Source organism: Hyalella azteca, unplaced genomic scaffold, assembly GCF_000764305.2.
Source record: "Hyalella azteca isolate HAZT.00-mixed unplaced genomic scaffold, Hazt_2.0.2 contig6610, whole genome shotgun sequence".
Lineage (NCBI taxonomy): Eukaryota > Metazoa > Arthropoda > Malacostraca > Amphipoda > Hyalellidae > Hyalella > Hyalella azteca.
The window spans coordinates 284,044-310,367 of record NW_025936767.1 but is presented as its reverse complement, the minus strand read 5'-3'; the positions used below and the strand labels follow the sequence as shown (position 1 = coordinate 310,367).

At 34.6% G+C, this 26,324-nt stretch overlaps 1 protein-coding gene across 1 annotated transcript; it reads left to right on the top strand.

Annotated features, from left to right (window-relative positions):
• Positions 1 to 14,048: 14,048 nt before the first annotated feature.
• LOC108673917 (cholecystokinin receptor type A-like) lies at positions 14,049 to 24,464 on the top strand. The gene is made up of 4 exons (XM_047880928.1): positions 14,049 to 14,403; positions 20,023 to 20,223; positions 21,283 to 21,903; positions 23,605 to 24,464. The coding sequence occupies exons 1-4, from the start codon at positions 14,049 to 14,051 to the stop codon at positions 24,390 to 24,392; spliced, it is 1,965 nt and encodes a 654-aa protein (XP_047736884.1). The 3' UTR covers positions 24,393 to 24,464.
• Positions 24,465 to 26,324: the final 1,860 nt, after the last annotated feature.

Below are 26,324 nucleotides of genomic sequence, written 5' to 3'. Positions count from 1 at the left end.
TCAGGTGCATCTTCTTTATTGCGAAATCACTTATTTGAGCTCAGATCGTCACTTTCCGTTATAACGGAACAATGACCATAAGCAACTGAGAAATGTGATTAATTTACCTGATGATAATATTGATAATGAATGATAATAATGATGATAATAATGATGATAATAATTTGAAAAATGTACTGAAACTTAAATTCCTTGTCGGAGTGTTAATTCTTAGTTTTTATTTCATACTAATAATAAATATTTGGATAGAAATTAATTTTAGATGCTATGAAATCTGAGTAAAAAAATTCGAACCAGGATATGGCCACGATGCACAAATAGTTCAGCGCTCTTCCTTGCACCGATAATAGGGCAATTCCCACCGATTCTTGGCAATAGAAGCGTCTTGTTCATATTTTATTTCTTTGCATTTGCTGCACTCCGTAAAAGACAAAATTTTGTTCAAATAATAATTTGTATCATAATGTAGACTAATGTAACACATCGCCAAATGAATACTCATCCAGAATTTTTGACAAATTTACTACAGACTGATTGCCAGTCTGAAGTATGAAAAAACTATTAAAACGAAGGAATTGAAATTCCGGGGATGTAAAAACTTCCCGTTATGAATATTTTATGGATTATATGGATGAATTTAGAATAAAAAAAGTAACACAGTACTCACTGCAGTGAGTGACAGAGAGCGCATTTTCTCGTCGACGAAAACGTGAAGTCACGGACGGACAGACAGACGGACAGACGGACAGACAGACGGACAGACAGACGGACAGACAGACGGACAGACAGACGGACAGATGGACAGACAGACGGACAGACAGACGGACAGACAGACGGACAGACAGACAGACGGGCAGACAGACGGACAGATTGACAGGCGGACAGACGGACGGACGGACATGGCGAGCACAATAGCGCCTTGTTTCCCTAAATGAAAAAATGCGCTAAAAGTGCTATGTTTATTTCTACTATCAAACCAGCTCGAACTATTGCGTCAATCGCCTATTTCAGACCTCAGGTCGAAACTTTTGAATTTCATTGTCTCATTGTCCAGCGCTGAAAGAGCAATACAAAAGTTAATTGCTCGATATCAATTACTTTAATTGACTTCGTTTGCATAAATAAGTCCAGTAAATGGAGAAACCATGTATACAAGGAATTCAAGGTAGAGAATCGAGGATATGAAAGCAAGAAAATTCATTAAACTGGTTGATTAAATTTTACGTGGTGTCTTTAGACAATGAATAATTCTGCAATGAAACATGAGTTTCGTCTTAATTTGACTACTGTCACAGGCACTTTCGAATATTTCGTTTCATTCAGTGTTGAATAGACACGGAAAATGTGAATTTTTTTCGTGGAATAGGCAGCATCATATTTCATCAAAGAGGGTAACATATTCGGCATCAATATTTCAATCATATGCGACATGTGTTCTTCTACTACATTGTAGGAATTTGTATTTCTATTTACAAGTCTTCCTTTCTTCCGACCCTAAAAATTACATCTTGACGCACTTCCCCTTTTGTTTGAATCCTTCTCCATTTGTTTGACTTGTTCTCCATTTGTTTGACTTCTTCCCCATTTGTTTGACTTGTTCCCCATTTGTTTGACTTCTTCCCCATTTGTTTGACTGTGTAACGTTAGTCATTGTTACTTGATTGGGCGCCTATAGCTACATCGGTGACGCGCCTCACTTTAACAAAGAAAGTTGTTAGTTGATGTCCTTAAAGGCGGAGCCTTCCAATTTTATCTGGTCCATTACTATTGTATGTACCTTGTTTTTCGTACGCAAAACCGTTTCATCGAGGGAGGGTAAGCTGTGTTAATTTTTAGCGCATTTTCTCATTTACGAAAAAAATTCCCTATTGTGCCCGTCCGTCTATCCGTCCGTCCGTCCGTTTGTCTGTGACTTCACGTTTTTGTCGATTTTGAGAAAATGCGCTCTCTGTCACTCACTGCAGTGAGTACCGAGTAATATTTTTATTGTAGCCCCTGTATTTGAGGAGAATAAGGAGAATAATTGTTCAGAAGACAATATTTATTTACGACCTAGTGTTCTGTAGCCGATTGATTGCACGTTTATTGTATACAAATTCCATCAAATACTTGAGAATGTGTTCAATTGTACCTTCTAGGTGGAAGGAGTATGACTTTATAAATTTTTGTATGGATCAAGACAAGCTTCAGTTATTGATTAGCAATTGGCCCGGCCTTTATTCGCGCGGTTCTTTAAATAAATAAAGTTGAAAAAAACTTATTTATTTATTTAAAAATAAATAAAGTTGAACCTTTTGTTATTTCAATAGCTGGCAGCGACGTCGGATGACCGTGACCATGACATATTTAATTTATATTTAAAAATTCCAAGTTAAAATTGAAAGATCTAAGAACTGAGATAGTTTTCATTATTATATTAATTGTACCCTAATGCCTGATGTGATTTATGATTGTTTAAAGTTTTCCTGCGATAATGGAGAATCTTGCATGTCAATCCAAATAATTCTTGCTGAGTTTAAATTTGTTTATCAGTAGAAATTTTATGAGCTTGAAGTCTCGGGTGAAGTTTAGCAAAGCTAAATTTAGAGACATTTTTTAGCATTTCAACATCAAATCTTTCCTCTTGATTGACTTAAACGTCAGCGAAAATTGTCGAAAAATCTAGTCAAAACAAACAGTCACACTACTCAGTCACAAACAACAGTCACAGAAACAAATTGCACTGCTCAGACAAATACGGAATTCAGAGGTGTTAGCCATTACAATTTAAAAAAATAATAAATTAGTTGCGTTATGTGCACAACAATTAAAAATTAAAAAAAGCACGAATTCTGTATTTGTATTTCATTAATAGACAATGACATTAATCTATTAATACTTACAAAATTTCTTAAAATAGCACATTTCATGGTAATCCTACTGGTGGAAAAAACTTGTGACATATGTAAACTAAATTAATGAATGAGTTATAAATGCCGACATGACTCCCACGGGACCTGTTTAAGGCAAATATTATTGTATTTTTTGAAGTGAGTATAAATCGTTTGAGGTAAATAGTGATTGTGTTGTGTTTCGCTGTCTAGACAAGGAAGTTTTGAAAGATGTTCAGTGCTAAGATAACATAATTTGGAAATATACTCTGTATTGCCTTTTTATTAAAACTAGAAAATAGAAAATTATATAGTGTCTCGCTATCAAAATTAGAAAGTAGATGGTTTTTTGTCTCGGTATTTTAATAGGAAATAGAAGAAAATTTTGAGTCTCGCCATCAAAACCATGGAAAGATATTTCTGTATAACGCTATTAAAAAAAAAAGAAATATATTGTATAATGTCCCACGATTAAACTAAGAAAATAATTAGTTCAGTATCTCCCATCAAAATAAAGAAATAAGCTAAACTAGGAGTTAGATAATTTATTGTCGCATTATCAATACACAGAATAAATAGTTCAGTATTTCGCGGTCTAAAGTTGGGAATAAATATTTTATTCAATATTTTAATCCAGCTAAATCAATCACATTGGTCGCAATCGTGCCCCTAAAAATCCTTCAAAATAAGTTGGCAACGTCCACATTATGAACACTGAATAATATTTATGAACTTTTCCCTGAAGCATAAACTTTTTATCATGATGCAGATTTTTAATACAAAGTTACCGGGCTTGCTGATTTGAAATTCCCATTAAAAGTTCACTGGGCTTTCGGCCTATGATAGCCGTCCATGTAGACGGTATCCATTTACGGTGAGCAGCTGTGCATCAGCCAAAATACACTGTTAGAAAAAACGGTGAAAAAACGGTCCCACCGGCGTTCTAGTGGCCGGTCGCCCCGTGAGAATAAACTGTTTCGCCGTTATTATCAGATGTTTTACGGATTTTTAGTGTTAAATTAAAATAAAAACGGTGATAAAGTGTTTCTTTTCACGTGCCGACCGGCCACTGAAACGCCTGTAATACCGTTAACGGTAATTTTTCTAACAGTGTAATAACGTTATAGATATTTTTTCTCACTAATTTTCACTGCCTAATGAGAAAAGAAGGCTTGTCTTTCAGTATAGTATAGTATAGTATCTTCGGCATTAAATAAATAGGTCTGGATAGGCCTGTCGCCGATTCTTGTACTTTTCTTGACTAGACTGGCCTTACGGACGATAGATTTGGTCTTTTGAGCAAACGCTCTCTGTAATTTAACAAGGCTAAGCTGCGCTCAACCAAATTATGTACAGAAAACGTGCTTTGAATATTATATTTCGTATTCATTATTCCTTTGAAAATTTAGAACTGCGGAATGTATAACTACTTAGTATTCAGACTGAGTCTGAATTAGAGGGCGAGGGTGTAGGAAAACCTGCCTTATAGGAAGAGGTGAGGGTAGAAACTTTAGTATGAATGATGTATGAAATTGTGCGTGGAAAAGCAATTTGTGATTTTTTGTGCAATGAGAGGTCTTGTATCAACAGTGAACAAACAAGTTCTGCAGTCAATCTATCTGGAATATCAAACAAATTGAAATATTCTTTATTTAAATAAACTAACTCAGAGTAATCATTATAATAATTATATATTTCAGCTAATAAGTAAATAGCGAGAAGTAAAAGTGTCTTTTTCATTTTAAGAAAAATCCGTCCTATGAGATAGACTCCTAAGACATAACTCGTACATAAATAATTCACGTGCGTGGGACTATTTAAAATTCACGGTTTCACTCTAATCTGTTTCTATTTTTATGATAAAAATTAGCTAAGAAATTCATGAAAAGATAATAATGAAAATTTCGTTTCTGCATAACATCAAATATTAAAGTTAGATGCGAAAAGAAACAGCAAGTGGGGATGAGACAATGGGGTGCATTTAATTCCTTTTATGATTTCCAATGAATATTAAACGCCCTGTTTGCCTCGCCACACAATTTTTCTTGACTGGAAGTCAAGGCAACGCTGCTTGTATGCCGTATTTCAGGCCTCCCAAAATATCGGAAAGTTCTTAAGATAAAATGCACCGACCAAGGAAAACACGGGCCGCTATTCTGTCCGTCAATCCCTGAGTTTACGATGGGTGGTCCGCATTCTGAAGCGAACGCTGTCTAATACAACATGAAAACAAAATAGCTATGAAACTCTGAAACAAAATTTTTATTCCGGATGTAGGTTTTTCCGCTGCATGGTCGAGCGAAATTACTGAACAAATACCATCACAATTTATTGCATAGCACGGCAAATATTTTTTAAGTACGAATCGTCGCATTTCTGACTACCGAAGGATCGTATCAGTTTTTATCTAGAATATTCTCATTTCTGACTACAGATTGACAGGCATTTTTGTGATACCTTCAAAGGCAAAATTAGGACCGATCGTGGATCAGAAAAATTCCCACCAATTTCCGATCAACCCCGAAAAAATGTTACCGAATATCCCCTAATGAGCGCCTAATAAATTATCAACACAGTTATGAGCTAAAGGTTGGGGGGACGATCCGCGGGACATTAGATCTACTCCGATGATCGGATAAATATTTCGGATTCGATCAAAAAAATGTACTTACTTATAAATTCAAGTTTCATGGCATATGCGTTTTTCCCAGTTACACTCAAGTGTTATTGCATTAAAATGCAAAATGAAATCTCAACATTCCTAATAAATATGTTTTCGAGACCTGGTTCAGAGTCAGTTCGAAATATCAAAACATTTCAAACTGATGATGGCGCTGGTCGTTAATGCGCGTTTATAAAAAGATATTAATTCGTCAAGCTTTTTTCAGTTAATTCGCAGTCAATTTACTGCAGCAAAGTGATGTTGATAAGCTCGTTAGCTTCATCATATGTGAAACGGAAATTTATTACGCTGTATCAGCCAACTCCGACGGCTATTTGAACTGTAAACAAGGCAATATGTAAATCAGTTCGAGTTCGAGGCAATCTTCTTTATGACCAGTTGGAATATGGATTCATTCAAATTTCTATCGGAATTTATCATAGTAGCGTTACGTTACACGAACGAGAAAGCGTTACAATTATGAATGTCAATTTAACATTCCATTCGTTCAAATCATCGCATAAATTGTTTCGTTTCACGAAATTATCATGAAATGTGAGAGCGGCTCTCGTTTTCAAGTGGCTGATTTCCATCGAAGTATTTGGGCATACAGATTCATTAGATTGGGAATGTGTATTTGCTTGACTAAAGCTATATTGCTCTTATCACTTATTTTTGAGATCTCTTTGAAATGATTCAACTCTGAATTATTTCCTGTCTATTATTCTTATATGAATTATTATGTTATAGTTCATCTAAGAAATATGAATTATTTATTTTCTTAATTATATCAAGCCAGTGAGGCAAACTTAAAATATAATTTATATTCAGAGAAAAACAATTTACATCGTGTTTTAAACAAGATTCGAACAGAATAATAAATTTCAGCTGTCATCCCCAGAACAAATTTATTCTTCAGAAATAATAAAAAGTATAAAGTATATCATATAATACCATCATTCCCTTTAATCAAGAAATGGGTTCACCAGCTTATATGCTATGGAAAAAGTTATACACGATTATGATAGAATTTTTCAACGAACCGATCATTTTCCTGAGATTATGGGCCTTCAAACTTCATCGTCGAGGCAATCAAAATTCAAATCAGGCATAATTTCGCGAGCGATCATCTAATTCACGGCAAACTGATTCTCAGGCACGACACCGAATCGACATTTTTGCGTCCGCGGTCACGTCACGGTCTTAATTTGGCCCTGCATATAAGATTTAAGTCACATCCAACTGATCAAAGCATTAAGTTTCTGACACATATTCAAAGAAATTCGATCTTATGTCTATCATGAATTCATGTACGTTTTACATTTATTTTGATATGCCGAGATTTAAAACAAATATAACTCAGTACTCACTGCAGTGAGTGACAGAGAGCGCATTTTCTCGTCGACGAAAACTTGAGGTCACGGACGGACGGACAGACGGGCGGACAAGGCGAGCACAATAGTGCATTTTTTCCATAAATGAGAAAATGCGCTAAAAATCACGGTACGAGGAAATATTTTCAAACTTGAGTCATGCGAAATTCTTGAAATTATGAATATAAACCAATATGATTACCAACAACAATATATTCTGATTTTACTTTAATGAGCGTTGTCAGAAATTTTTCTTACCTCCCATTTTTCAAGTTAGAAAAAGTGTAGCTGAAAAGCCTGCTATTTATTAGAGCTCTTTACTCAAGGTAAAAAATCGGCTTCCGCATAATAGGAATTGAAAATTAAGTCGTTAATTGCACGTCTGGGGATTCATAATTATAAATTTATGCGTAAATCAGTTTAAAACTAGGTCATCTTGTGATCCCTTGAAACCAGTACGGAAATAAAGAGCGGCGTACACAATATACTGTACAAATTACTATAAGATAGCAGAATAAGCTTATTTAAACACGAGTGGTTAATGACCAGAGAAATCATTGATTTAAATTTTCAGAATCGAACAATATTCTTCAGTGGACGTTGGATGATAAAAAATCAGGTTCAAGGAAGTAATTTAATTTATTAACGACGTTTCGAATGTTTTTTTATCATTCAACGTCCACTGAAGAATATTGTTCGATCCTGAAAATTTAAATCAATGATTTCTCTGGTCATTAACCACTCGTGTTTAAATTATACTGTACAATACACTTTACAGCAATATGAAAATTATTCAGGGAATAATAAAAAAAGGCAACAAATAAAACTCTGATGAATAGCTGATAAATAATATTGATGAATAGCTCATCGTTGTACACTTACATAAGCTGAAAAAGACGAATCTCTGTATAAGATGCGGGCCATTTTATTATGATTATTTCTCTAATACCTAGCGAATATATACTCCCCGTTTATTTCTCATTTTTATTTCACTCTATAATGTCCAAGAAGATATTTACATACCTATTTCGTTATAGTCCCAAACTTGATTGTAGTACAGAGAATTATTAGATTAGAGAAATAATATTCACTATTATAGTCTCTTTCACCGCGCAGCAGCTTCCTGGTAATTCAATGATTTATCTATATATATCGACGGTAATACAATTTTGTTACTCTAATTAAAACTGAACATTTTAAATTATATATATCAGTCATTTATCATTGCTATTCCCTCAATTAAAACAAAACCTATATTCAACCGCGTTACTTCTACAGATTACATCCGAAAGAAACAAAATTTTTACCAGCATAAATACAGTGAATTTTACCAGCCTAAACTGGAATCTCGTTACATCCTTCGAAAAGGATTTCACAACTACTATGAAATCCGTAAATTGAATAAAAATTCGCTAACTTCTAGCGATGCGGCCTGCGTCTAGAATGAAATGGCCTTGCCTGATCGACTTTGAATATAAAAGTTCCTATGTATACGACATATTATTAACAATGATCAAAATATAGTATTGCCAATTAGGGCAATATTGTAATAACAATGCTAGAAACGTTGTATTGGCAATGATAACAATAAAATATTAACAATGATAATAATATTGTATATACAATGATGCCAATATAGTATATACAGGGTGTTTCAGAATTAAGTAACCCTTTTAATTTGTTAATAAATAAAAAACTAAGAACGTTATGAAGTTGAAACGTGTTTTATTTAAAAGAAGAACATTTTTATGGTAATATTGTATCCTAGTTTTTAAATATAATATCTTTTAAATGCCCTAATTTAGCAAGCTATACAGGATAATGACGTAACTATTATACAATATTACCATGAAAATGTTCTTCTTTTAAATAAAACAAGTTTCAACTTCATAACGTTCTTAGTTTTTTATGTATTAACAAATTAAAAGGGTTACTTAATTCTGAAACACCCTGTATATCACCTTCTACAGATGAAAACTTCACGTTAAGCAGGTGAAAATTTCACCTAATGTAGTTGAAATTTTACCTCATACAGGTGAAAATTTGAATATCTACAGGTAAACTAACCTCAAGATTTTCAACCCGAGCAGCCATTACCATGCTTGCCGAGCCTGGTCATGTAACGATGCTACACGGAGAGCTCTCATTACCGCCCAATGGAGGTGAAAAATTTACCTTAAGCAGGTGAAAATTTCACCTAATGCAGGTAAATACGTAACCTAAAGACTTTTAACGGTTGTTCAGCATATATCACCATCGGTGATATATGCTAAAAAAAACTCAGCATATATCACCATCGGATGGCAATCACCTATCCTCCTGTCCAGCCTCCTACACTTCGCCTACTGATTTTCAGTACATTGATGTACCATTTTTGAGCGTGAACTCTAAAGATAAACGTGATGCATAAATCACGCATATTCTTCAAACCTCAGCTTTCCTAGCCTTTTCTCTAGCTTATTCACTATTCATAATTATTTACGCGATCAATCCCATTTAACGGTTTCCTAAACCTAGTCCCGGATTCTGCAGGCATTAAATTGCACGGCTCATAGATTCGACTTCACGATTGAATAGTTTACATTGTTTCTGAGCAGCGTGTTTATTTTCGTCCACCATTCTTTCTCGTTTTGAAGATTAATTTAGGTTTTAAATAAGAACATATAAATGATTAAATTGTATGCTAGAATAAGTAAGGTAAAATTTAATTTTATTTATGAGAGTTGTATTAAGAGTATTAAGTTCTATATAGTTCTCATATATATTATATGATATATATGATCATATATATTATTATATGAGTTTTATATAAGTTTAAGTATTAAGTTTTATAATGAAAAATAACATTTACCGCAAACAATCGCGTTTACGCTATTTTAAAGCTACGCTTTGAGTATTATTTTCTCTGTAACTTTTTGAATTTCTGTCCATCAAAGTTCTTCCGCGAGTCTGCGGTGCCCTGAGGGCTTCAGCGGATGCAAGTTCAGAGAATCCATTATATAGACGACTTGTTCTGTCAAATAAGTTGCAATAAACTTTGCCTTTTGACGAGCAGTATTGTCCAGCGTGAAAGTAAGACTAACCGGCAGTATTTACTAGCATAAAAGTAAAACTGGCAAGCAGAAATGTCCAGCATGAAAGACGGACTGGCGAGCAGTATTGTTCTGCATGAAAGTAGGGCTTTCAAAAAACATGAATTTAGAATTTTTTGGATAGAATATTTTTTGACCAGTTCATGCGCTAGATGAAGCAGGTATACGAGAGGTACTTTATTTTGTTCGTCAGAATATTAATGCTATGAAAATCCTTGGACCAAATTGCGCTGTTCTTTAGAACACTCGACCTTATATAGGGATTATCAAGAAAACTTCATGACTAAGATGTTTAAAAAAAACAGAAGTGAATAAAATTCGCTTGGGCAATACACATTGGGCCTTCACTTTACATTGAGCACCAAACCAGCACCAAAAATATTATTGAAGGTTAATATTTCCTACTGACGCAGTTATGGACTCTATGCAGAAACACTAACTTTATTTGCTTGTCTAGGAATAGCGCCACGAAACATGTGTCTGTTCTTGTTGGCATGAAATACTCGAGGAATTTGCAAGGCAGCTGGCCTCTGCAGCAGTCAAAACCATTTTTCGAAACCAGACTCCGAATTAATTTTCACGTTTTTGTTTCAAGAGCTGGAGCTGATACCAGTCCAGTGCAATTGTGAGCTTTGAATTTCAAACCTAATTTACTCCTTAGGCCTTCTGAAGTTTGCGCTGTCTTCCAAACAATCTAATGTGTTCTGTTTCGCGGGCAAACATAGACTTACATACTCTTAGGTGTTCATAGACTTTGGCCGTTTCAGCCGCATTGAGATTGATGCAGCGAGTTCAAAAGCATGAAAGAAAATTAAGGTTTTTCGTGCATCAATCTGAAAAAATGAGCGTATTCGTTCGAAAACTTGATTTTTAAATTATAAACTGAACTTCATAATTTTAAAACGTAAATCGTAATCAATTCTGACATTTAATTTCCCTCAAAGCGACCTCAGTAATTATTAATAATTTTAACACGAATGACTATCATTTAAACTATCAAAATCGAACTATGAATATTTTAATTGTCATAATAGATGCTGACGATAAATTTTAGAAATATTCCTGCTTGATGTCAATATTTAAATTAATTGATGAAGAATATAGAAGCTGAAACGACTCACTTAGCATATCTAGATAAGTCAAACAAATGACTTACTAAACACACCTGCACCTATTTTAATATACTTAATGTGGAAAAATACAAATGAAAATAGTCATTATATAATAAATGGCAGAAAATCAAGAAGAGTAAAATTTCACAGCAATTAGATGTAAGTTTTGAAAGTTTTCGATTTCAGCTTCTTAAATGTGTACAATGATTTGTCGTTTTCAATTATTTTAATTAATAAGGAAAGAAAACAGAATTTTTACAAAATGTCGAAATGATTCAAGCTTCTGTGGAAATGAGTTTGTATTGAAGAAGAGTTTTGGCTTATTAATTCTTTTCGAATTCGTCAAGCCATGTGAGAATCTAGCTCAAAAATTTAGTTTTGTAAAATACAACGTGAGGCAAAAAATAAAAAATAAAAATAAAGTGTTCGTCAGTTGATTGAACAAATATGGAAGAAATGAGATGGGGAACAAATATATTATTAGATATTATTCTTAATCAAGCAAAACCCACCATTTTTGACTATGTTTTCCGTTTTTCTCGCTACCTGCACTATTTTCCCGAACGTTCAGTGCGCAACAAATGTCACAAGCAAGCAGTGAGCTATGAAGGATTTTTAGGGATTTTTGGAGATAGGGAAATTTAAGCTTCGGGGAAAAATAATGATTTCTGTTTTAAGTTAAAGGTTACATCGAACCATATTTCAAAAATTTGAAAATATTTTGAGCGACACAATCATAATATTTTGATCGACAGCGATATAAGTTTGCTTTTCGAAGATTTTAAGTTTCGAATTCTGAGTATATTTCAATGTAAAAATTGTAGGCTATCAGCAATCGTTCCGCATTTCAAATTCCTTCTTCACCGACATAAATCTCGACCAATTTCGGACGACAACTGTAACTGATTTCGTATTTCATCAGGTGCATTGATCATTAATTGAACAGCAACGAGCAATTCACTACAAGACAATTCATTGAAATGACTGCGATGCAAACGAATTTCCCGTTCCTTTCCCTTTACTCTGTTGCAATTAATGTCAGTGCATTGTCAATGGTCGATCGACTCGTCGGTATTTATAATTCGAATTTCTTTAACAAAGAGACAAAATTGCAACCATTTTAACTGCTACCCAACAAAGGAATAATGTTTAACGTTGTCGACGATGGTTTCGTATTTTATATTTTCCCGAGGTTTGAATGAGGTAACATAAAGTTGTTGGAAATTTAAATGTTTCTTTAAGGATTTCAGTTTCAATGAATGCCGCTATACGTTTTATTTCCCTAATGCAAGTAACGTATTTAAATGGAAGATGCAAGTATTTTTGAGCGAAGCTCTTACCTTTTCACGGAAAAACATTTCTTCGAAGTATTTATGTATTGCGTGGAGGTATATTAGAAGATTTTTAATGAGGACACATTCATGTATTTGGAAAATTTTTCATGCATAGATGAAACATAGGGTGCTCACGAGGAATTAGCACAATATTGTCCTTTTATTTTGATTTGTGTTTTGAATAAGACATTTTAATTTTCATAGAATGGTATTTTCTATTTTTATATGCAGAACAATATTTAATGTCATACGCCAAATATTTTTTAGGATTAAATTGACATGAGACGCTTAAACGCCAGTCAGCATTTTCGTTTATACAGATGCAGTTATTTCAATTTATATTGAAATTGATGCAGTATAATATATAAAATGTGAAACTGATGCAGTATATTGCAGTATGTATACTGATGCAGTTATGGCCACTTGTATATATACTGATGTAGTTATAGCTATTTGTGTTTATACAGATGTATTCATAATCATTTGAAAATATTATTATAGTCACATGTGTTTATACTGCAGCAGATATTGCCACATGTTCTTATACTGTTGCAGTTATTGCCTTTCATGTCACCCGTTATACTTTTAATGTGGAAACGCCGTTCGGCTTCTGAGAGCCTCAACCAACAAATTACACACTATGAGATATTTATGACTGTATTTTCCATATTCAGGCCAGTGATTTTGATACCTTAAAACCAGGCGCGGGGCATTTTGATCCGCATTAAGCGAAGTGCCGGCCGCGATGGTAGCTGATATAATTATATCGTATTAATGTTCTGCCACGTCATGGAGAAAGAATTTCTGTTTATATTCTGTTATGTTCGATGTATTTTTGGTCCAGAAATTGATAATGGTATAATTATATAGTATTAATGTTCTGCCACGTCAGGGAGAAAGAATTTCTGTTTATATTCTGTTATGTTCGATGTATTTTTGGTCCAGAAATTGATAATGGAATAATTATATAGTATTAATATTAATGTTCTGCCACGTCAGGGAGAAAGAATTTCTGTTTATATTCTGTTCTATGTATTTTTTTGGTCCTTAAATTGAAAATACCGAAACAATATGTTTCTAAGCAAGCATTATATTTAAGCTTAGATAATACAACTTACTGTATTTGGCAGATAATAAGTTGAATCTATAATGTTTTCATTAGCTAAGTACATTGATTGGAGCAGCATTAATGTGTATGTATTTGCTAATACTTTTCTTTGCTCTAACTTTCCTTTACTAATAAAAGTGTGAAACAGATGATTGATTTTAATGTTTTTGCAGGGTGAATGTATGTGATGTACGAAGAATGTTTCTACGCCAATTATTAGCAAACTTATTAAAAAAAGAAGGAATTGCATAAATTTGCAGCTAAAATTCAATATAAAATTAGTTTGCTCAGTAATTGAGCCTGTAGGTTGAAGAATTGAAATTTATTCAAGCGCAAGTGTATCAGTGAAGATGGAAGATTTATTTTCTGGCATGGAAATTGAAAACGAAAATACTTCATTCACAAACGAGACAATTCTTCCCATCTACCGTGATTTATTAACTCAACTCATTCATTCAAATTCAGAGTATTGTACAAAGTTATGGAGGAACTCATCTATGGAAAACATAACCACTTACTTGGATCACTTTATTGAATTGCTGTGCAACAGAGCCACTGCACCAAACAAATCCAGTGCCACTGTAACTTTCAACTCGCTGAACGACCAAGCAATATTCTTGCTGACAAGCTACAGCTTAATCCTGGTGCTGTCAGTTCTCGGTAATTTACTGGTGCTGGTAACGCTGCTGCTGCACAGAAGGATGAGAACTCCTACCAATATTTTGCTGCTGAACTTGAGCATTTCTGATCTTTTGCTGATCGTCGTGTGTGCTCCGTTTACTCTGACGGGATCACTACTTCGGGACTTCATTTTTGGACGCTTCGCTTGCCACGTCATCCCATATTTACAAGGTTAGATTTATCCTTAAATCTTTGGTCGTCTTAAATCGCATGTTCAACAAGAATTTATAAGCAAAGAAAACGCCAATATGTCATATTCTATTTATTCTGTTCCACATATTTTTTGAGCCTGTGATGAAGCTGGTCTACGAGACGTTTTCATTGAAGATACGGTGAACTTGCTTGGCGTCTTCTTTGCTTTAAATTTTTGATAGATTTGTCCTTAGATATTAAGGACTGAATTGTGCTAAATTTGAAATATTGCATGATAGGATAAACTGTAGTAATTGGATCTAATACTGAATTGTGATAAATTTTGGAAGTATTAAACGATAATATAAACTGTGATTATTGGGTCGAAAAAATAATTGTGATATATATTGATACAGATAAATGTGATAAATTGTTATACTGGTAAAATTCAATAAATGTGATAGAGATAAATAACGATTATGGGGATATTCTTTTCAATTAAGCAAATTGAGTCTAGAAATGTCTGCATATCGAAAATAAATTTCGAGGACGAAGGGTTTGTAGTAGATGATTTTCAAATGGGATGCAGTGGGATGCATGGGATGGAACTCTCGAGATATTTAATAACATTGACGATTCCTTAATCTACTTCCGGTTTCTTTCGCATTGAGTGGAGATCTGACGGGATATTTTCACCGATTAAAAAAGAATTCATGTTTGACTTGAAGCACATTTAATAGATTGACATTTTTGTATATAGGTTAATGATTTTTGCGCTAAATTTTTTTACAACCGAAGTAAGCAGTAAATTTAATAAGTTAAGTTACTAAATGTAACATATATAAGTATAAAAACGGGGAGGGCAATAAATAGAAACAATGCTAATTTATTTTTCAAAAACTTTGTTTCGTTATTTCCAATCACATAAACTTAGGTACTGAAGAATTTACTATTCTAGCGGGGAAAAAAATTGAGGGAAAATTGTGTACAATCGGAGAATTTCGCGTCGTTTTAAATATTCTCATAGGGCATATTTCAGCTTTACTAGCAATTTCACTAAGTTTGGTGTCTTAATATATATTTTTATATTGTATTTTTAATCATGTTTGTCCGTCATTAATAATATTCAAACTCAAACAATAGATTTATGTTGAACAATTATGTTAAGACGCTGAAATTCCTCGAAGCACACAAAAAATTTTAAGCCTACAGCAATATTCAAGCTCTAACAAAAGATTTATGCTGAACAATAATGTTAAAACACCGAAATTCCTCAAAGCACACAAAGAACTGTAGGCCTCCATCAATAATCAAATTCCTACAATAGATTAATGTTTAACAATTATGTTAAGACGCTGAAATTTCTCGAAGCTCACAAAGAACTTTTAAGTCTCCATCAATATTCAAACTCTAACAATAGATTTATGTTGAACAATAATGTTAAAACACCGACATTTCTCAAAGCACACAAAGAACTTTTAAGTCCCATCAATATTCAAACTCTAACAATAGATTTATGTTGAACAGTAATGTTAAGATGCTGAAATTCCTCAAAGCACACAAAGAACTTAAAGTCTCCATCGATCTGGATTGAAAGATTGCGGTTGTCACGCGCGAATTGTGTTGTTTTCGCTCCAGCGCAGTAAAGCCGATCGAGCTTCTCACTTTCTGCCGGTCAGAGCAAAATTTCTCGCACTTGTTATATGTAAACTTATTCCACACAATTAAGTGATTAAAAAAAATCTAACTCAGTACTCACTGCAGTGAGTGACAGAGAGCGCATTTTCTCGTCGACGAAAACGTTTTTCTCGAAAGTAATGGACGGACAGACAGACAGACAGACAGACGGACGGAGGGACATGGCGAGAACAATAGTGCATTTTTTCCATAAACATGAAAATGCGCTGAAAAGAGTATTTCGTAATATCCAAAATTAGGATATAAATTAATTTTTCGAAAATATTATACACATGCTTTTTCCGTTTAAATTAATAAGTGTTGTTCCTGTTAAATGGTCTGGAATTTCAGCTCACAACTGGGTTCAACATTTATTCTCAAATTATTTACTTCTGATTATTTTATAGTTTGTATGTGCAACACGTATTTAAATTCTTACTGATGGATATAATTCTCTTGCTCCAATAACTCGTTAAATTCTCTTGCTCCAATAACTCGTTAAATTCTCTTGCTCCAATAACTCGTTAAATTCTCTTGCTCCAATAACTCGTTTAATTCTCTTGCTCCAATAACTCGTTTAATTCTCTTGCTCCAATAACTGGTTAAATTCTCTTGCTTCAATAACTCGTTTAATTCACTTGCTCCAATGCTCCAATAACTCGTTAAATTCTCTTGCTCCAATAACTCGTTTAATATTCTTTTGCTCCAATAACTCGTTTAATTCACTTGCTCCAATAACTCGTTTAATTCTTTTGCTCCAATAACTCGCAAAATTCTCTAGCTCCAATATCTCATTTAATTCTTTTGCTTCAATAACTGTTTTAATTCTCTTGCTCCAATAACTCATTTACTTCTTTTGCTCCAATAACTCGTTTAATTCTTTTGCTCCAATAAATCGTTTAAGTTCTCTTGCTCCAATAACTGGTGTAAATTCTTCTGCTCCATTAACTCGTATAAGTTCTCTTGCTCCAATAACTCGTGTAAATTTTACGCCTGAAAAAGTCGAGTCGCCTATTTATAACTCTAGTATATAATTCTTCTCATTATTATTTCAATCGTTCATATATTGGAGATGAATGCATATCAAACGAATATTTATTAGTTATTTATTTGAATTCATTTCTCATTTAAAACCTGGTCTCGGTTCTCTCCTTCCTCCTCACTAAGTCCCGATTAACGAATGTTTAATCAAAGCAACACATTTTGGACTCCATGTTAATATAAGAAGCTGCAATCATAAGGTCTTAAAAGATTCATTGAGGCGGTAAGGACTACTTACGCACCCTTGGGAGCTCATTTTCTCCAGGGAAATCTGCTTTTACAGTTGCAGAGAAAAAGTTCACAGATGCGATCAGCTGCCGCGAGGTGTGGTCTTAAAGCTTCTTCAATGGCAGTCGTGTTCATGAAATTCGAGTATCATGAATTTAAATTAAATTAATCTTCATTAATAAAAGTAAATTATTTATATAGTGGTAATTTTCTTATTGTCAATCATCATTTTTAATTAAATTAAATTATTCTTCATTCACTATTTCTATTTCACTATATTCTATTTCTACTATTCACGAAAATATTCTTCATTCACTAATCACTGTTTTTTCTGAATTAGTCTTAAGAAAATGAGAAAAGCAGTAGGTAAAATTGTCATTCAACTAATTTATCAAAATTGTTAGCTATTGTGATTTCCATATTGTCATCTCGCCTGTTTATCATAGGAAGTGATACATAGGAGCAAACACAATGTCCTTGACTGCTGCCCACTTATTGCCTTTAAACTAAATCACTCTTCTTAACATGCTAAGGAAAGCTACACCAAAGCATTCATAATATTTGGTATTTTCTAAATTAATGTACTTATTTCGAGTTATTACGTCATTGAGGTTAACATTTTTAAAAAAATTTCATGAAAATTTTAACAAGGAAACGTTAAAAATATATTGCTATCTACATTTCACATTTTTAAAAGACTTATTCATTTCCCGAGCAGCTTCATCTGTATAGACATCCTGTAATTTTGCACTCATTATGTCTGTCGTTCTCGCGATTAAGCTCTTAAGTCTGAGACAATGAATTACAGACTACGATACGCTCGTCACGAACCCTCATTCCGGGTTCTCGAGTGCTATCTTAATTGGTTTCCAGCCGTTAATGAGAGCGCGGCTAATTTCTCAATTACTGAACTTGAAATTTTTAATTGATATTGGCTTTTTACTTCACGATTTTTAAGCAATGTAATCTGAATTTCCATTGGGTTGCTTGGACTTATACTAAAATAAATTTGAATAGTAATGACTAATGAATATATTTCGTATTAATTTAGATTGTAATTGAGGACGAGAAAAGCCAATGACATGAAAAATCATTAGCATACATCAATTTTTCTGTTCTATCTCCAGAAAAAATCTTCCAGCGGATATTTTGCCGATGCAATAGCAAGTTTTCCTCTTCAAATTTATCCTAATCCAAAAGTTGTCAATAAAAAAATCTTTGGTCACTCAAATATATTCTAAAAATGAAAATATATGGGGTATTGCGCTCGTATATCATAGAAAACTCTGACATCAAAATGATAGCAATTTAAACGCACTTGGGAGAAGTGTTTTGCCTCGTTTCTTCGCTTGTCTGGGTCTGAACTGTGAGGGTTCTTATGCTAAGTAAATGCTGAATGGAAGACAAATGTGATTTAATATATTCAATGTGAACGAAACAGTTTCAAAATCCTGACAAGGTAAATAATGAAAAAAGTGCATAACAATAGCTGATTAAGTGAGGCCACTCTATGCTTCTGGGAATCCCATGTTTACCAGCTTTAATACAACATTCAGTGTTCTATCATCAGTGCATTAAAAATTTTAGTTTCAAGTTGTTGTTAGCAGTTGAAGAACATTGTTTTCTTATTTTCCTGAGCAGTTTTAAATACTTTTATTTTATTATTTTCATCAGTTATGAGGTAAAAAATTATTCGTGGTAAAATACAAGTTTATAATAATGATATAAAACCCACGCAATTAGTCTAAAATGTTATTCGCGTATCATGGTCAGCAGTTTTAATGCATATAATCCTCATTTAATTGGCTGTTAGAGAGAGACAAATTTACTATTTTTTAATGCTTGTGTGGCGTTGAGAGGTCTGATCGAGTTTGCATTTTTGAATTCATCACTTCGTCATGATCTCATTTGGACTATATTCACGGGAAATTTTTTCGTGTATGAAAAAGACTAAATTCATTTTTAAATCAATTGAGTTATTAATACATTTAATGATATGTTATATTGAGATGTAAATATCAATAATGAAACTTATTAACTGATGATTTCCAAATTCATTTATAATATTACATATTTGGCTACTTAATATTTTTAGACTAATTAGAATATTTAATCTCTTCATATCTTGTCTACCTATATTTATATACCTCATTTATTTGTGTTATAGCAGCGATCAATTCCAAAATATAAGCAGCTTAGAGAACTTTATAATGTTATATACCCAGTAACGGATGCTGATGATTTTAAGATCAACATCCATTAAAGCGACTCTACAGTCGCTTCGGGTGAAGCCTATACATAATAATATTATTTTTATTATATAGGTTTAACATTCAAATAATATTTTGCTAATATTCCGATATTTTTTTCAGCGGTAATAATAATATTTTTATCCTTATACTACAATTACAAATATTCTGAGAATTTTCTAAGCGGTTTTAATAATATTTTTATTTATGTACTACAATTATAAACATTTCTATAATTTTCTCAGCGGCTATAATAATGTTTTTATCCTTATTCTACAATTACAAACATTCCTATAATTTTCTCAGCGGTGTCGGTGAGCGTGAGCGCGTTGTCGTTGGTCGCGATATCGCACGAGCGTTACTTGGGTAAAAATATTACGAATATTCCGACAATTTTTTCAGCGGTAATATTAATATTTTTATTATAATACTGCAATTACAAATGTTCCGATAATTTTCTCAGCGGTGTCGGTGAGCGTGAGCGCGTGGACGTTGGTCGCGATATCCCACGAGCGCTACTCGGGCATCTGTAGGCCTCTGCGCTCCCGTGGCTGGCGCACGGCGAGCCATGCCAGGAAGAGGATAGCCGTGGTGTGGATCTCCTCACTCGTCTTCATGGCTCCCATAGCCATCACATCCACACTCATGCCCGTCGGCAACACAGGTGGGGGTTGGTTTATGGTTTAGTTTATGTACCATGCATGGTCAGCATGCTACATACATCCACAAGGCAATCGGGCATCCATACATCCACACTCATGCCCGTCGGCACCACAGGTAGGGGTTTGGTTTATGGTTTAGTTTAGGTAGCATGCAAGGTCAGCATTTAGTTTAGGTAGCATGCAAGGGCAGCAGTACATACAACCTATCACATCCACACTCATGCCCGTCGGTACCACAGTTGGGGTTTGGTTTATGGTCTAGTTTAGGTATGGATATATCCTACATACAAATGGATAAGTGGCATGCATGGCCTGCATGCTACATACAACCTATCACATCCACACTCATGCCCGTCGGCACCACAGGTGCGGGTTTGGTTTATGGTTTAGTTTGGTTATGGATATATCCTACATACAAATGAATGGACAGTATGCTACATACAACCTGTCACATCCACGTGACTTTGCCCGTCGGCACCACTGCATGATGCGGGTTTGGTTTATGGTTTAGTTTAGTTACGGATATATACTACATACAAATGAATGGACAGCATGCTACGTACAACCTATCACATCCAAACTCATGCCCGTCGGCAACACAGGGATTTGGTTCATGGTTTAGTTTAGGTAGCATGCAAGGCCATTGTCTACATACAATAGACCATTGAATGAATAGGAAAAAGGGACTTGAACCGTTTTACCTCAGTGAACACTGCTGCTATTGCACTGCAATGCATTTGAGAAAAATAAGCAGGAAAACATAATAGTAATATTTGATCTCGTATAGAAATCTAGATTTTCGTTGGGGTTAGATTGAATTTTAGCCGCATATCAGTTAGAAAAAGAGTATATTTTTATTGTTGTAACCCCGAGTATCACCCGCCCTTAGTTAAAAAAATAAGTCTTGTGTGTATCCTGCAGCTCGCACTAAAATCTATTTAATACTTAACTCATGAAATTATGACCTAAACATTAACGGAATCTGAATGAGACAATTATAAAATTATATTATAGAATTAACTTCTCAAATTAACAACTGATGATTTCTTATAATTTTTCAGGTCGCCACAAATGCAGGGAACAATGGCCGAGTAACTTTCTCGAAAAATTGTATTGGATTTCCCTGATGATTTTTTTGCTGCTACTTCCCCTCTTATTGATGTTACTCGCCTACTTAGCCATTCGTGATGTCCTGAACGAGTCCATAGCAAACGATAGAAAAAACAGTGCCCGGTACACGAAAAGTTGCAATTGTACGACAAGTTCTTCTCGAAAAATTATGAGCCGAAGTTCCCGTTTTACTTCATCCCTCAGAAATGACAGTACGACGCTGGTAATGGAGACCTCATTGAGCCAAATTGACGAGAGAGATCACAATTCTCCCGACGGTTGCCCGTCAAGCGCAAATATTGATTCTAGTGTCAAATGGAACAAGATTTCTTCTCACGTGGATCTCAGGACTGTTGAAGAAGAGTCGAGGGCATTGCAAACAAAAGATTGTTGTTACAGGCAAAGTCCATCTACAACAAATACAAACAAAGAATTTCGTGTGTTACAAGAGGAAGGGTATCGAACATCAATAAAACATCGAACTCTCGGGCCTGAACATAACAACATCCGAGCTGTGAGCTCGAATTGCAGGAGCGAATGTGTCTCAGCTTACAGCAGCGGCAAAGAAACAGGTATTATTTCAACACGTAAATAAATTGGTTAACTGAAGGACTGCGGATTTGTTTGAATGAATGCCTAGGCAAAGGCATAAGTCGTGTAGAGGATATCTGTTAACAAGAATATTACTTTTCTATTCGGCAATTTCAGGAAACACTATAATGATAACTTTGAAACATGTATTTTTATCATTAGTTTCTTATTCTCAGAATTTGCGATTGATGTTTACATGCAAACAATTGTTAGGTTTTAAGATGAATTTTTGATGAAATAGCATATAGGGAACATTTTCCTTAACTGTAGCGAAAACGATTCTAAATATTTGTTGGATCATGTTTTACGGAATTAAATGAAACTTATACCCCAGAAAAAATGCTGGGTTCAATTGAAAATGCAGCGCTTCATGACTATGACAACCAAATTACCTACTTGCAACACGAGGTTAAGAAAGAAAGTTCTAATAGCGAAATATTATTACAACCCATACCCGTCCTAACAAAAAGAAAGTAGGGTTCAAATGCAATTCAGAACGTCAGGCTCAAATTGATTATTGCATGGCAATTTGTATTGAATGAGAGATTTCGATGAACGTCGATACTGATGCGAGGAAATGCACCGGCGAACTGTGTGTGAGCATGCCAGCGGTGACCCGTTCAATGTTCATGAATAGCGAGAGATTAGCGCGGCTGTGATTGATTATCACAATCAAATTGAGGTCGATTTGTCCCACTGTACCATCCATGCAATACATTTTTAAGGATCAAAAAACTTCAGTACATTCGTCATGAATTTGAACGTTTGCATCAAAGTACTTCAGTACATTCGTCATGAATTTGAACGTTATCCTCAAAGAACTGCAGTACATTCGTCATGAATTGTAACGTTATCCTCAAAGTACTGCAGTACATCCGTCATAAATTTGAACGTTAGCATCAAAGTACTTCAGTACATTCATCATGAATTTGAACGTTAGCATCTAAGTACTTCAGTACATCCGTCATGAATTTGAATGTTTGCATCAAAGTAATTCAGTAAATCCGTCATGAATTTGAACGTTATCCTCAAAGTACTTCAGTAAATTAGTAATAATTTTGAACGTTAGCATCTATGTACTTCAGTACATCTGCCATGAATTTGAACGTTAGCATCAAAGTACAGTACATTCGTCGTGAATTTGAACGATAACATCAAAGTACTTCGGTACATTCGTCGTGAATTTGAACGTTAGCATAAAAGTTCTTCAGTACATCCGTCATGAATATGAACGTTATTATCAAAGTACTTCAGTAAATTTTTCATGAATTTGAACGTTAGCATCAAAGTACTTCAGTACATTCGTCATGAATTTGAACGTTAGCATCAAAGTAATTCAGTTCATCCAACATGAATTTCAATTCGTGGTATAGACGCGTTTCAAGAGTTGCTCAACATTGATGGTTGGAGTAACGTTGCTAAAATTTGTTTTTGTCATGCTATTTGATTCATCCAACATTATTCTACATGGAAAACCTCGTGAAAAAAAAATAGTTTTTTAATATTATCTTGTTCCGATCGTTTTTGTGATGGTTGATAAACGTCAATAGATTGAATTATTAAATAAATATAATAACCATCCTAAATGCGCAACTGTTTTTCTGCCTAAAATGTTTCAATTAGCTAACTTTGCGTGCGTAATAACGGTTGTTTATTCAAATTTGTTCCTTCGTGATTTACAGGTCCCCTGGTTGAAGGCTCTCACGGGAAAGAAACTGATGCTTTAATTGGCTGTGAAGAAAGAAAATGTGCGGGGAACGATGAACGAAGAAGCGGCCAGACGAAAAAACTTTTGACTTCAAAACAACATTCCGAAGAATTCCAGGCGAATTCCAGTCGCACAATCTTGGTTCCAGGAATTGGAATCGATGAATTCGATTTCGAATCTTCCCGAAGTAGCACAGATGCAAGTGGGGCCGATGGCACCGGAAAGCCTAAGTTCTCAAGTATCGTAATTCACAAGAATCGTGGACCTGGAAAGTTCAAACTTAACAAGTCTAAAGCACCATCAGTGGAAATATGCTTGAGTGAAACAGTAAATGATGCCGTTACATTCAGTCAAAGATTCAATCCAACATCTAAAAGGAACAAAAATGTTAGGATCACCCAAAAACGTACGAGAGAAAACCAAATCATTAATCATGAGACTTCATTACGGAGTACGAGTTCCCACAAAGCTCTCAGGGACAAACAGAGGATGATTAAAATGATAGGAGTTGTGGTTCTCGAATTTTTCATCTGCTGGACTCCTCTGTACGTACTCAATACGGTGTCTTTGTATAACGGGAGCCTCGTGTACAGAATCCTGGGTATGAAAGGAGTTGCAGGGGTGCATCTGCTAGCGTATTGCTCCGCGTGTTGTAACCCCATCACCTATTGCTTCATGAGCCGGAGTTTCCGCTCTGCTTTTTACAGCGTAGTGCAGTGCAGGAAATTAGGAGTGCGGAAGTCCCTGGATGTGATGTCGTGAGTGTAACATGTGCATTTTTTCTCCCAAAATGGGAGGGAGGATCACTACATGTCCAATTACAAAAAATATATTAGCACAAATCCTTTCCAGCCTCACCTATACCAAAAAATATAACTCGGTACTCACTGCAGTGAGTGACAGACGAAAACGTAAAGTCACGGACAGACGGACGGAAGGACATGACGAGCACAATAGCAATTTTTTCCATAAATGAGAAAATGCGCTAAAAAGATCCTAATTGACCTTCTTCGTCTCTGTACAGTACTCCAGAATCTCCCTTCCGGACTACCGATAACAAAATTTACCGACAAATTAACGGCAATGCCATTGAATGCCCTCTAGGTCCAACTTTTGCAGAATTCTTTATGTGTGAACTGGAAAATTGAGTGCTCGAGAGAAACAGATCAAGCCTGAACTTATTTGCAGATATGTGGATGACATTTTCGTTGTCAATCGGGAGAACAGCACTTGAATAACTTGTAAAAGCTTTGGAACGAGACTCAGTTCTGAAGTTTACCCATGAATTTGACAAAATCACAAATTGCCCTTCCTAGATATATTAGTGGGAATTGAAGATAATTCTTTTGTCACTAATGTTTACCGAAAACCGACCGATGTCGGAAAAGTGCTAAACGAAGGAAGTGAATGCCCTCAACGCTATAAAACCAGCACTGTGCGCGCTCTCGTACAGAGAGCATTCAAACAGCACATCCGAGAGTGACTTGAAAACTGAACTCAGAACTTGTAAACAAATCTTAGTAAATAATGGGTTTTCAAATAGAAAAGGTGACACTGAAATATATAATTATCGATCGAGAAATAACCGAACCGACAATGAAGCAATATTTAATGGAACCGTCACAACAACCTGTTATCAAAACACGATGAACAGCGGCTACCAAGTGGATGAACGAGCCCTACAGTCAATCATCCATAATATAATATCAAGAGCACAACGAATAACGGAAAAATATAAAACTTCTGATCTACTACAAAAACAAGAAAATTAAAAACCTTCTCATTAATAAAAATCCCTGTAAAAATATTGGACTGCTTCAAGAAACTAATATTGTTTCTAAATTTTCATGTAATATAGATGGTTGTAGACTTCTTCAAAATATAAACTACATTGGTCTTACAATATAACACGACCTTAAGCCGCCGACTCACATGCTACAATCTGGAGGACCCAAGATGAACCACATGCGGGAGGCTCACAATGAGACATCACCCGATCCGAGCGACATTATAGGCCTGCACCAGCATAGTTCTGCGGTGCCCCGACCCATGATTGAATTAATACATATTATTTCAACCATGCCCTGACCCATCGAGACTGGCGATAGCTGAGTGAGTCATAATCAAGAGCGAGTCTCCAGCTATTAACTTCCAGACTATGGTATTTGTCCGGACGCTTAAATTTCATTCACAGTAATTTTAAACTTATATTACAAATTTTGTCCACAATACCCTTTATTTGTACTACTGTCACTCCCAAAAGTTAAATTTCAAGTGATGCAAAACCTTCACCAGCTTGATAATGAAAATTTTATATTCGAAACGTCGCATTCCTTTAAAATGTCATTTGGCAATCTGATTTTGATCCCTCGCAAGAAATTTTGCTACATTTTTGAAAAAAATAATATTGTTAATAAAAAGCATGCTCTGATCTTCAATAATTATTGAACTTGCATAAAAGAAAGGCATCTGCGGAAATACACCAATTACAAAAAGTATTTCCAGCAAAATTTCAATATTCAATGCTTCTTGTAACTTTGAGATGAATGTTTGTTGCATTCGAAACAGCGTTAATAAACTAAAACTACTTCCTGAAACATGTCTATTGATCTACCAACAACGTCTTCTGAAGAATTGTTCGACTCTCTGATAATTTAAGTGAACGAATTCTCTGCCAGGCCTATACTTTCAAAA